Raw genomic sequence first — 13,144 nt, 5'->3', positions numbered from 1 at the left:
ATATATTCTGGAAAATAATTCATGGCGAACACTGTAGTTCACATGTAAGGTAGGTCTGTCTCCATTGATTACACTCACCTTGTTGGCGACTGCATTTACACTGGGTCGTGCATCATAAATCATGAGCTTAGAAGTTTGTTTGTTAGTTTCCCTGATCACATCCAGGTATTTCTCGTCATCTTTATTTCTTTTACCACTCATACCGACAAGAGGCTGACTGCAGCGCATAATGACCATTTTGTTTTCTGGGTGAATCCACGACAGTACCTATGGTAGTTCAGAAAGTTAAATCTAGCAAGTCTCTAGAAATCATTAAAACTGACAATCATGATGAAGCAGATCTGTGCTGAAACAAGATACTTGCTCATTTGTAATTTTCACTGCACGCAATTTGCATCAGAATACACATTTAACACTTTCAATTGCTCAGAAACAAGAACAACAACCAGTTTATCAGCCTTTCTTTTAAAATTAACACTATAAATTAATGCTTACCAGAACAAAGATGAATTATTGAAAGCCTATAGAAAGTTTATACTGTTACTGGAATTTGGTAGCTTTTACTGGACTTTATATGAAAACGTGAACAGTAAATGAAGGGCTAAGCAATCAGTGCCCTACCCATGGAGGTAACCTATGTCTACAGGATCTTTCCCCAACAGTCCCCTTTCTAAATGCACCGTAGGAGGAAGAAGACACAAAGGAAGCAAAGAAGGATTTCAGTGGCTAAGAGAGCTCCACTCTCTACTGTAAACTCTGCATCCCTAATGCCTAGAAGGGCACATGTGGCCTGTTCTCAGAGCCAGTCTTCAACTGCCTGGCAAGCCTGTTGACGCTGAGCTTCTCAGCTTCTCAAAGCATATGATAAATTCTGCAGATAAAGGTTTGCTGATAAGTTATATCCTGAAAATGACTGAGCTGTATGCAGCAGGTGCTTTCCTAGCATAGTTGGATAACTATAGTGGACAGAACTATGTAATTGATACTTCAAATGGCTAATAGAATTGAGTCTTAGCTCCAAACTTTGTCTCTGCAACTCCTTGCATGGATATTTCATTCCCTATTTTAGGGAGGAATGAAGTATCCATGAGTTGGTCTTCCTTCTTGATTTTCTTGCGTTTTGGAAATTATATCTTGGATATTCTAGTTTTCTGGGCTAATATCTACTTATCAACGAGTGCACACATATCAAGTGAGTTCTTTTGTGATTAGGTTATCTCACTAAGGATGATATCCTCCAGATATATCCAGTTGCCCAGGAAATTCATAAATTCATTGTTTTTAATAGTTGAGTAGTACTCCATTGTGTAAATGTACCACATTTTCTGTATCCATTCCTCTGTTGAGGGACATCTGGGTTCTTTCCAGCTTCTGGCTATTATAAATAAGGCTGCTATGAACACAGTGGAGCATATGTCCTTATTACCAGTTGGAACACCTTCTGGATATATGCCCAGGAGAGGTATTGCTGGATCTACCGGTAGTACTACGTCCAATTTTCTGAAGATCCGCCAGACTGATTTCCAGAGTGGTTGTACCAACTTGCAATCCCACCAACAATGGAGGAGTGTTCCTCTTTCTCCATATCCTCTCCAGCATCTGCTGTCACCTGAATTTTTGATCTTAGCCATTCTGACTGGTGTGAGGTGGAATCTCAGGGTTGTTTTGATTTGCATTTCTCTGATGATTAAGGATGTTGAACATTTTTTCAAGTGCTTCTCAGCCCTTCGGTATTCCTCAGTTGAGAATTCTTTGTTTAGCTCTGAACCCCATTTTTAATGGGGTTATTTGAATTTCTGGAGTTCAGCTTCTTGAGCTCTTTGTATATATTGGATATTAGTCCCCTATCAGATTTAGGACTGGTAAAAATTCTTACCCAATCTGTTGGTGGCCTTTTTGTCTTATTGACAGCATCTTTTGCCCTATAGAAGCCTTGCAATTTTATGAGGTCCCATTTGTCGATTCTTGATCTTACAGCACAGGCCATTGCTGTTCTGTTTAGGTGTGCCCATATCTTCGAGGGTTTTCCCCACTAATCAGTACCCCCAGAGCTCGTGTCCCTAGCTGCATATGTAGCAGAAGATGGCCTAGTTGGCCATCACTGGGAAGAGAGGCCCCTTGGTCTAGCAAACTTTATATTCCCCAGTACAGGGGAACACCAGGGCCAAGAAGTGGGAGTGAGTTGGTAGGGGAGCAGGGCAGGGGGAGGGTATAGGAGACTTTTGTGAGAGCATTTGAAATGAAAATGAAGAAAATATCTAATAAAAAATGTGGGGAAAAAAAAGAATCGAACCCTGTTCTGCTGTAAGAGTATGTTAAACTGTTTTTAAAAAAATCTTTTTATTAGATATTTTCTTCATTTACATTTTAAATGCTCTCCCAAAAGTCCCCTTTCAATTTCTAGCACCCACATAGCACTTTACAAGTGGAACTCCACTTCCATGGGATCTGACACTTTTACACAGACACGCATACAGGCAAAAAAAAAAAAAAGACCAATGCACATAAAATAAAAAATAATTAAAATTAAGAACTGTTTATTATAACATTTTTTATCTTCTACTTTTAAAATTTTCATTTACTTATTGTGTGTGTGTGTGTGTGTGTGTGACTGGGCATGCACATTTTACAGAGGGTATGCAGAGGTCAGAGAATACATTATGGGAATCGGTTCTAGCCTTCTACCAAGTTGGTATCAGAGATAAATGCAGGCTGTCGGGTTTAGCAGCAAGAGTCTTTATTCACTGAATAATCTCCCTGCTCAAAGCATTGTTTATAAAAGCAAAAATTCAAAAAGGATATAGAAGTCTTACACAATAGAACACTTATTAAATCATTGCCCATCTCGAACAGTTACGGTTAAGATATACTGCTGGGGAAGAACTGCTTATTGGGATCCATATTAAAGGTTAGTTCAGTGCACAGAAGGAAGTCCAGAAGGATGTGTGCAGCATGGTGGTGCTGCTTCGCAATAGGGCTTCTCAATAGTGTTTGCTCATCTGGGTTTTCTAGATGTCTCAAATGAGCCCATATCCCTTCTTCATTAGTACCTCCTATGAAGCGCAGACGCGCCTGCTTGCTTGAGGAAAGGAATGCGTACTCAGGGACAGAAGCACGCCGCATGTGCTTGAGCTCACGAAGCAGTGCTATGTTATTACAATGTGGGCCTGAGTTTTTTGTTTAAATGAGCTATTTCTTAGCAACTATTTTTTATATTTTTACATTTAAAAACTTAAAGCACTATGTATTAGTCATGTTTCACATAACTGGCATATCTACTTTCTGGACAAATGTTCTGTGACCTATTGTTAAGAGTCACATGATCAGAAGGTATGTTGGAATTAGCATACTACCATGCTTATAATACCTAATATATATCATTATAAAAATAAAAAGACAGTTTAGCCTTAATTTTTTTTTCAGAAAAAAATAAGTTGGTACCCTGATAAAGTATGAGAAACATGTTAAATAACATGTTAAATTTTTTTTCTACATTGGACTGTCACTCATGAAGAGCAACAGGAACTGAAGTCAATGGTTTAGGCACAACTGTGTCATTTTCGCTTTTGTCCCATATGCTACACACCAGCCCTCCTCCCCCATACATGCACACACAATCTTTGATACAGCAGATGTTCAATGAAGACTGAACAGATAGGAATCCAAACACATGATATATACCACAGTAGCTAAAAGCAAGGCACACACTACACAACAGTGTCTAGTGTCATAGTACTATAATCTGTGGCTCTAGTACAGAAAAACATGTCCAAGTAAAACATAAGACTGAAATTCTAAGTCTACTTTCCATTTTAGCAAACTGAGCTAAAGAATATACCTTCAAATACAATTTTATCAGGAAGATATGAATAGACAGTAATCAGAGAACCTAGAGATTTTAAAAATTAGAATCATTGGATAACAATATACAAATTTTTCCTCTCCAAAAAATCCTTTTAAGGACAAGAATGTCTACACTTAGAAATCAAAGGCAAAGTGACATTAAATCTTAATTTCTTCTACCATTGTTTTTTTTTTTAAGTCTATGAATTTGAAACAAAACCCAATGTACTTATTACGACAGCTCTTGAAAATTAACAGAGGAAGAAAAAACAATCTCTTACGTTTTTAGTCAATAAAATTTATGTAGCAAGTAGAAAGTATGACATGTGCATAAATATTTAAGGACTAAGAGAGAACTCTGTGAGCCTTGTGAGCTAGGTTTAGTGACATGGTAGCATAATGACTGGAAGAGTCTGTACTTGACTCCAGTTCATTAAGGGGATTAAGCAGCTTGCAAACAGGCTGGCAATGAGCACACCCTAGCATCTGCAGAAAAGCCTCCACAAACACATGTTCTCACATTCTAGTCTTTTCTTTGCTGCCCAGTTTAACCAACAGTTAGCTTGAGCCTGCAACATCAGGTATTGCACCAGAATGCTGACAGCAAGCAAGGGCCTGCCCTTTCTTTTGTGCATCACTGAGGTGGGCTGTGACCTCTCACTGATGTTCTCATTAGAGCTTTCTTGTCTTCCTTCTGCACCCTGGACTGGCAGCTCATAGAAGGCAGCTAGCTGTTCCTTTTTCTCCCATTTCACCTGATGCTACATTTGCAGTAGGTCCTTGGGAATTACTCATCAGAAAACAAGTGCTCCTCTCAACTGCGTGACTACTACTCTTATGAAAGAAAAGGGAAATGTGACACGATACTCACAGGAAGCCGATTTCGGGATCTAAACGTTGCGATCCTCCTAAGATCATCATCTGAGGTCCGATAGGGAACCACCAAAAGAGCAGGGTATGTCTCACAGAGCTCATAGCACTTGTTAATAAAACTTATCCTCCAATGGTGATTGGGCAGGCCCTGCAGGATAAAAGAAAGCATTAAGTTTGCATGAAATGACTTCTTATCTGCAATATCTGGGTTCTGTCTTCCTTCTACCATTATGTATACATGCCTCTTTGACCAGAGTGATTGGCAGCCTACCTATTTACAATAAGGATGTCAAATTAACAATCCAGACAATATGAGCACATGGACAAAACACCAGTGGTTTCCATAACTAAACTATTTCTCCTAACTATAGGCTCTCTGGAATTTGACATTTTGTTTCTTGTAGCTGTATTCTTTATTCCTTGTGCACTACAGATGAGCCCAAGTCCATCTCCTACCCATGCACCCCTACCCTCCATTCCAAAGCAAAGTGCCATGGGCAGTGTTAACCTGTGTCCACTTGAGGGTTCCCAGAGAGCTAGCAACTTCCTCTCCGTGCTTCAGACACAGAGAATGGTGTAGTCTGCTCCCACATGGAAAGAGGCACTGGGGGTTGGGGGAGGGAACCCTTTTGGGGAGGCTCATTTCGCCACCTCCGACAAGTTATTTAAATCAAGAGCCTGGGGACTCAGGATCATCCTGCAAATTGTGTGAGGAGTGAAGTCAGTATTTTAAGCAGACTGCTAGTATGATAGGGAGACACAGAGGCCACCCCTTACCGATCATTCACCCACAAAATTATATCCACTTTGGACAATAACCAGAGGTGGTGGAATATTCTCTCCCCATACTCACAAATGCACAAACACACACATGAACGTGAGCATGGTGGCTGTTTGCTTTGGGGATAGACATTGTACCTTTTCTTTAGGACTGGCCCTATGTACCACGGCCAACCAGATGCTGAGTCTGATGCTGAGTCCAATTAGAGAGTTTTTAAGTCCCATCAGAAAGTTACAAGAAAAAAAGATTGAATATAATGGCAGTCTAGAAGAAAATACCTAAAAAGTTCGTCTATGCATGCAATTCTTAAAAAAACAAAACAAACAAAAAAAAAAAAAAACAATAAATGTTTTTGTTTCAAGCTAGAAGCTCAAACTGAAGGAAAGTCTTAGTATTGTCAACGTCAACCAAAGACAAGATAAAATGCTTTCATACATAATGTCAGAGAGGTTTCTAAAGCATGAACAATGTTCTAATGGCCTTTCTTTCATCTCAGTAGTCAGTCTACAACAGAGGCCATTAAAATTAAAGGTACACACCCTTTGAAAACTCAGTAGCCTAAAGCAGATTCACAGGATCCATCGTAAGTGTGTTTCATCTAACCCCAGGGTAAAATCTGCTTATGAATGTGCAAACCACTGATCAACACTGAAAATTGAAGTCAACCGGGGTCATGATGGTGGAAGGGGTGGCTATGAAGTTGTTTTACAAGCTTGAGGTTCTGGAATTGTACTCTATGTTCACTTGATTTTCATATGAAGCAATTGGCCTTAACTTGATTCTCGAAAGCTCATTTCATAACATTTCCAAATAATTTTAGAAGCCTTGTAGAAGAAATATGAAACATTCCATTGCAAAACTCCTAGCTGTTATATTAGAGGTCAAGTTGTGGTTTTTGTTACATAATATGCTTGCTTGTGATATTCCTTGTACAAGTTCTAGACTTTTTTCTTGCTATGTAGAGGGTAAGTATGGCGTGTGTGTGTGTGTGTGTGTGTGTGTGTGTGTGTGTGTGTATGTGTACATGGATGTATATATGCAAGTATTTATACTTGTATGCGCACATGTGAAAGCCAAATACTAATGTCAGGTTTCCTTCTGTATTCTTCTCTACCTCATCTTTTGAAACAGGGGTCTCACTGAACTTGGAATTTAATGTCTGACCAGACTGGCTTGCCAGAGAGCCCCTGGGATCTCCTAGTATTTCTTCCGAGTGAGTGATGGGATTACAGATATAAGCCACCACACTTGGCCTTTAGCATGGCTTCTGGGGGTCCAAACTCAGGTGTTCATGTTGCAAGCACTTTACCTTCTGAGACATTTCCATACTCCAAATCACAAATGAACATACAGGCAGATAACGTTCATGTGAAAGAATAATAAAGCTCTTTGTGGATATTATATATCAACTGTAAAAAAGGTTCTAACTCATTCAAATCTGTAATTCAGAACATACATAACTTAAATAACAAGATTAGTAATATTTAAGCTTACATACACACAAAGTAATATATAAAGGTTTGACTTTTCTAGACCTTCAATATTTGACTCATTTCATAAACACCACAAAATGGAAGTTCCTCATCTAGGAAAGGAAGCAGAACTTAGTCATTTAGTTTTCAGATAAGTCTGAATATGGCTACAGAATGAGCTTGGTAGTTACAAGAGGAAAACAATGAGGTATTATTTTATTATACAAAATGTGGATGATGCCACAGCCATGAACACAAACTAAGCAAGGCTGTTACTTATTTTGAGAAGATGACCAACAATATAATTTTCCAATACATGTTTGCAATTCAACACACACCAGACAATTGCATTACTGACTTACCTGCCTTCTATATTCTTCAACTGGATTATAAACAGTCCACCCATCCACGTTAAACTTCTCTTCATTTACAAATGCAAATAATGGCTAGGAAAGGCCAGAAACAGGAGTTCAAATGTCAATGTGGAGTGATAGTCTATAAATAGTTCATATTTTAATTTTTCACCAATAGATTTTATAGATTCATTTACTATGAAACTGCAACCCACATTGAGACCTACAACAACAACAGAAAACAACTGTGGGAAATTAAGACAAGCCTTACATTAACTTCTATCTTTAGGAATAATTGCTTTTAAAACCTTGATTTTCTATGGCTACAAATGTCATCTTTGTGCTTTTTAAAAAATAATGCTACACACACACACACACACACACGAGATTTATAGACTCAAAGTACCTATGAATATTAAATATTATCAACTGATTAGTTAAAAGTCACTAAGAAAAAGAAGAAATTCAGGAATGATTATTAAACAGTGCACCTGTCTCAAGAGAGTATCATGAAATGTTTATCTATTTAAAGAGAGGCAGAACATTAGAAAACTTAATTAACTGCTCTCTGTGACTTCTGAATCAATGTTCCAGCCTCTGAAATAACAGGACTCTGACCTCTCAAGGCACTATTGATGAATTTCCTAAATTGGAAAATCATCTGTCCCCTAGTGACCATTCTAGCTCCTTGCTCTGAACATGGCTGTGTCCATGCCACAATCCCCACAGGTATATCAAAGGCATGAGGCAGGGGCAGGGGTGTCTCTGAGGATAACACCACAAACCAAACCCTTGGATCTATCCAGCAGTCCAGTTTCTTTCCAGTCTCCTCTGTTTAGCCAACAAGAAGCCCATGCTCCTAGGTGACTAAGCCAAGTACTGTACTGCTAGTCTTTGTACCACCTGCTTACCCTCTGGTCTCTCACTTGGCTTATCAAAGTAACTGGATTATTCCCATTTTCAACTGTACATCTCTAAGGTCAGAGCAACAATGTTGCAATATTAATTTAGATCAAGTCATTCCCCTGTCAAAATCATCCCATGGCTTCCCATTTGGCTCAGAGCGAAAGTTGAAGTGTGTCTAATGTTCCACATGGCCATCTGCCGTCTGGACACTTCTAGATACTCTACACATATTAGCTAAATTGGAGCTTGGTCCAGAACGTAGAGGGTTTTTTGTTTGTTTGTTTGTTTTTGACCGAATGGTACAGTGAAGTCCTGAAACCTCTGCAAACTGTGGAGATGCTGTGGATGGACACTTGTTCAATAGTCATCTATCTCCTTATCTAGTTCCTTCTGTTACTACACTGAATGACAGTGTCCCTTCCCCCACATTACATGGAATTTTTGGAAAAGTCTCATTTTGCAGGAACTGTTTTCTATGTTTGAATAGCAAGAAAGTTAAGGTAAAAAACTGACCACCTAAACGCTGGATCTCACTGTTTTCCTGAATTTTTCCATGCATGCATGCATACAGCACTCTCAGTGGGTCTCAAGTCTGACATCAGACTCAAATGCTATATTCAACAGTGGATAGCATCACTCTTGAGGCCTAACATATTAGCCACCACATGGACCTAAGAAATTGACCAAGGCCCTAGACTGACACTGACTTAATGCTTATTTGGTGTCAAGAAGGTGAAGAACTAAGGTCTGTTAACTGATGTTCACCTCACACTTTTGGTAACTTCTCTAATCAGGAAAAAGTCTATCTGGGATATATCACTGCTCTGGCCATCTAATTCTACCCTGGTCAGTATCTAGGCTGCGGAAATGCTATGACATAAGCAGAGTTGTAGATAGCACATAATTTGAGAGCTAAGGATGTGTGGTTACAGATTTGGAATGCTCAAGGCCAACCACACTTTCTAGGCACATTACTATATCTCAATCCTTGATAGTAACACTTAGTTGTTGCCTTGAGCACTCCTTCATATATCTTATAGAAAAATTACTGCAAAATTATCAGAAGATTAAAACTATATGGTCTAAATCATCATCATCTTCTGAACACTTTAGACTAATGAGAAATCAAGTACAGACAATGACTTTTTTTGTCATAAGTATGAAGACAAGACCAAGTCTCCATTAGATAACTATCAGATGGCCTTTCTCAAACAACTGCTTTCATAGTGACACTTCACATGGTGAACTGGTCACAGGTACATCCAACCTGCAGCTTGTGCACGTGTCCTACAATAATAGCTCTCAAACTGGTTAACATATTTATAGGTGACATCATATCTCAGTGTAAATTCCCCTACTCACCTGAAAAGGAAGCAAAGAATTAGTGACAGGAAGAGCTCCTGGATCACTCTTGAGGCTAAAAGCCAGACTCATAGTTCATATATTTTTGGGAAAAAATTGAATCACATAATTGCTAAAATTTCTCTTCAGGAAATAACATAGCAACATGTACAATGCTGTATCAGAGCGCAGAATGGAAAATGCTTGAAGCTTAAACCATTATTTTTACCATTCCAACAAATTAGCTTTTAATTATAGGGAAACCATTTTGCTCAAGTGAAACAACCATTCTAGAGCAACAGATGCTTATAGCTTTCAAAGCAGAACATACCAGGACTTTTTCTAGATGTTTTTGGATTTTTGGTTTTTTTCTTTAAAGATTTAGATAAGAGAAAGAAGCAAGAATTTTACAAGGGAAGCTCACTGTCAGATAACATAAAGGTGGATAATCATAGAAAACAAAACAAATATTAAACAGGAAATCAAAGCAAAGTTAACAAAATCTATATACCATACATCCTTAAAAAGTATAAAGTTGCCCACAAGTGGTAACTTATTCCCAGCCTAACTGAAGGTCCTGGCTGAAAAACATTGTAACCTGAAGTTAATGGCTTACCTATCCTGAGGGTTTCGGCTGGCATTTTCTTTTCTCCTCTAGACAATACATTTCAGAATTTCGAGGTCATTAAATTTCGTTAGAGAATTGACATTCCCAAACATAACCTTGGGTGGGCCTGTTTTTGCCTCTCTATCTTAGAAGTGAAGTCTCATTGAGAGAACATCATCAAGCAAGCAGAACTGTTCGCCTAGCTAGTGAGGACGGTACCTACTCTGGCTTGACACATGCCCAGGTGAGGATGCCAGCTACTCTCTTGACTGAGTAAGCACTGGAATCTCAAATTCATCCCTAACCTAGCAAAGTCAGAACACTGACATGTTTTGCCAGGAACTGGTGATGAGTCACTACTCATATGCTGTTTATAGGTTACTTTTGGGGTCTGGTCCTTCCCCAGCCACATCTTCTGCCTTAGAACTGGGGTGTTTGGCAGGTTCCATTTCAAGATTGCCATGTCCTAACTCACCTCTAGTGAACCTCTCTAGGTTTTCTAGGAGCTAACTTCCTTTCTGTACTGGTCCTAGAAGGACAGATAGACTAGAGAAAAATGCTTAGGAATCTGTAGTCAAGGTGTTTGGGCAATGATTCTTATTTAAAGTTATAAGTATGGGATCACATATTTACAGAGAACATAAGGGGGACTCCAAGTCCTTCAGCCAGTTTCCCTCAATAGCATCTTATGTAAGTGAAAAATGTCAAGACTGGCACAAGATATTAGAAAAGCCAAACCTAGCCCAGAATTTAAAAAAGTGTCCAAGACTTTCTTTGTTTTACTCTGTATTGGTATTTGGGCATTCCGTCAGTTTCAATACCTACTAGACAAGCCGTGGAGACTAACAAAAAGAGTGCGTGCACATTTTTCCACATTAAAAATAGCACAATGTAACATTTGAAAAATGTTAAAGGACAAAGTTGAAATGAAAATCTCTGATTTTTGCACCAGGGGAAAAAACCAGCTTGGACATACAGAATATAGCTTGTCATTTTCATTTAGCTATATTTAGCATTGTTGTGTCTTGGGGGAAAATTTCCAAAATAACAACAGATTCTAGCTTTTACTTAGATGTTATTTTAAAATGGCACATATATAAAAAAAATTGCTTAAAGAATTAGATAAAAAATTTTAAACTCATTTTAAGTTAGCATGTAGCATATAAAGTAATGGGTTTCATTATGGTATTTTACTACATTTATCTTAATTTTAGACTGGGTGTTTAAAACTTTTTGAGATGTGTAAGTGTCTCCTAACTGAGTGGGGTTGCTCTGTACTGGCCTATCAGAACTGGATGTTTGAGAGTTAGATTGATGAAGATGAGGACTCAGGATCATCTCAAATAGAAGACAGTTTCATTAACATCACATCTTTAGTATTTAGGGGCCTGGGTATTGTGCGGTAATAAGACTGATTGCAAACATGCATAAGAGCCTAGGTACAAATCCTTAGCACGAGAAAAACAAAGAAAAACAAGTATTCCAGGGAATAAACTGAAGAACTATGGACCTTTAGAAGTCTCTTCAAATGGTGGGACCATCCCATAGCAACATATTCATGGAGTTTTAGGAAGGGTATCTCTTTTGATAAAGTAAACAGACTTATTTCTCTGAATATCTAACGTCAAGATTCTAGGAAACCACTTACTAACTGGTTCTTTTCTGACATTTATATGTTGTTGTTGTTGTTTTGAGACAAACATTGTCACACTTTGAAACCCAAGCCTGCCTGAAGTTCTCTATGTAGAAGAGAATGGCCTCAGCTCCAGGTATGCGCCCTGCTTCAGCCTCTCAAGCACTTAGATGACAGGTCCACGCCTCTATGCCTAGGCAACACACTAGTTTAACAGGAGTTTAAGGGACCTTTTGGTTCTTATTTGAATTTCTGATATTCTTCTGAACTGATGACCTTTGTAAAAACTACTGATCTACCATATTAGGATATATAGTCACCTCATTTTGTACCTTTTAGATTATACTTAACAAAAAAGATTTCTTCATTTCAGAAAATGTTTTCTTGAAAATCTTAAGAACCCCCAAATTTAAAGAATCATAGGAGGTACAGCAGTCTAAGGAATTAAAAACAATACTTTGAGAATTCTATACAATGAGTTTTAATCATATTGATTCTTTTCCCTTAGCTCCTCCCAGATCCACACCCACCTCCCTACTCCCAAATTTCTTGTTATTTTTTTAAATCATCACAACCAACTGTGTTGCCCAAATACTCTTGGGTATGGGTCCTGCCCTGGAATATAGGTCGGCCTACCACTGGTTATACCCTAAAAGAAGACAGACTCTCTGTCACCCAGCAGCAATTAAATGCCAAGACATCCTCAGCTACAAGTGCCTACATCTCAAGCCTCTTACATGTCATCCCAATCACAGAGTGCATATGTGCAGCTGTCCCACTGTGCCTGGAAAGCAGCTTCTTTACAGTTTATCTACCACCTCTGCCTCTAAAAATCTTTCTCCCTGAGCTTAGGGGTAAGGGTAAAGACATCCCATTTAGGGCTGAGTACATGACAGTGTTTTGTTTTCTGTAAATTGACCAATTGCATGTCCCTGTGTTGAATGTCATCTACTGTAAAAGGAAGAAGCTTCTACGGTGAGGGTTGGAAGATGCACTAATCTATCACTCTAGCAGTAACTCATTAGGAGTTGTTCTGCTACAACTCTATGCATTTAGCAAAATATAGTATTAGTTTCTCCTTTAGGGTCTATGACCTATCTAATCACAGGTTTCTGGCTCAATAGTAGTGGTAGGTATGGGTTCTATCTTGTGGAGTAGACTTTGGACTCAATCAGAAAATGGCTGGTTAACTCTATAACATTTGTGCCATCATTGTTCCAATGGACAAACCTTGTCAGGGCAGTCGTTACTGGAGCTCATAGGGGTCATAGCTGGGGAGAGCTGATGATGGCTTTTCTCCTCCAGCAGCAGGTAGATTATGCCACCTTCCAGTAC

At 38.7% G+C, this 13,144-nt stretch overlaps 1 protein-coding gene across 8 annotated transcripts in view; it reads right to left on the bottom strand.

Annotated features, from left to right (window-relative positions):
- Window positions 1–13,144, bottom strand: part of Mtm1 (X-linked myotubular myopathy gene 1) — a 104,647-nt gene that overhangs the window by 23,398 nt on the left and 68,105 nt on the right. For 6 of the 8 annotated variants that reach the window (NM_001164190.1, XM_006527890.2, XM_030251245.1 and 3 more), the window contains 3 exons: window positions 7,332–7,415; window positions 4,715–4,864; window positions 79–267 (listed from right to left, as the gene is read on the bottom strand). In NM_001164190.1, coding sequence (NP_001157662.1) covers window positions 79–267; window positions 4,715–4,864; window positions 7,332–7,415 — 423 coding nt within the window. Of the gene's footprint in view, window positions 1–78; window positions 268–4,714; window positions 4,865–5,634; window positions 5,690–7,331; window positions 7,416–13,144 lie in introns of all 8 variants that reach the window. The other 2 variants (XM_030251246.1, NM_001358113.1) reach the window with 1 other exon arrangement.

Source organism: Mus musculus, chromosome X, assembly GCF_000001635.26.
Source record: "Mus musculus strain C57BL/6J chromosome X, GRCm38.p6 C57BL/6J".
Lineage (NCBI taxonomy): Eukaryota > Metazoa > Chordata > Mammalia > Rodentia > Muridae > Mus > Mus musculus.
This window is presented reverse-complemented; position numbering and strand designations above follow the sequence as displayed.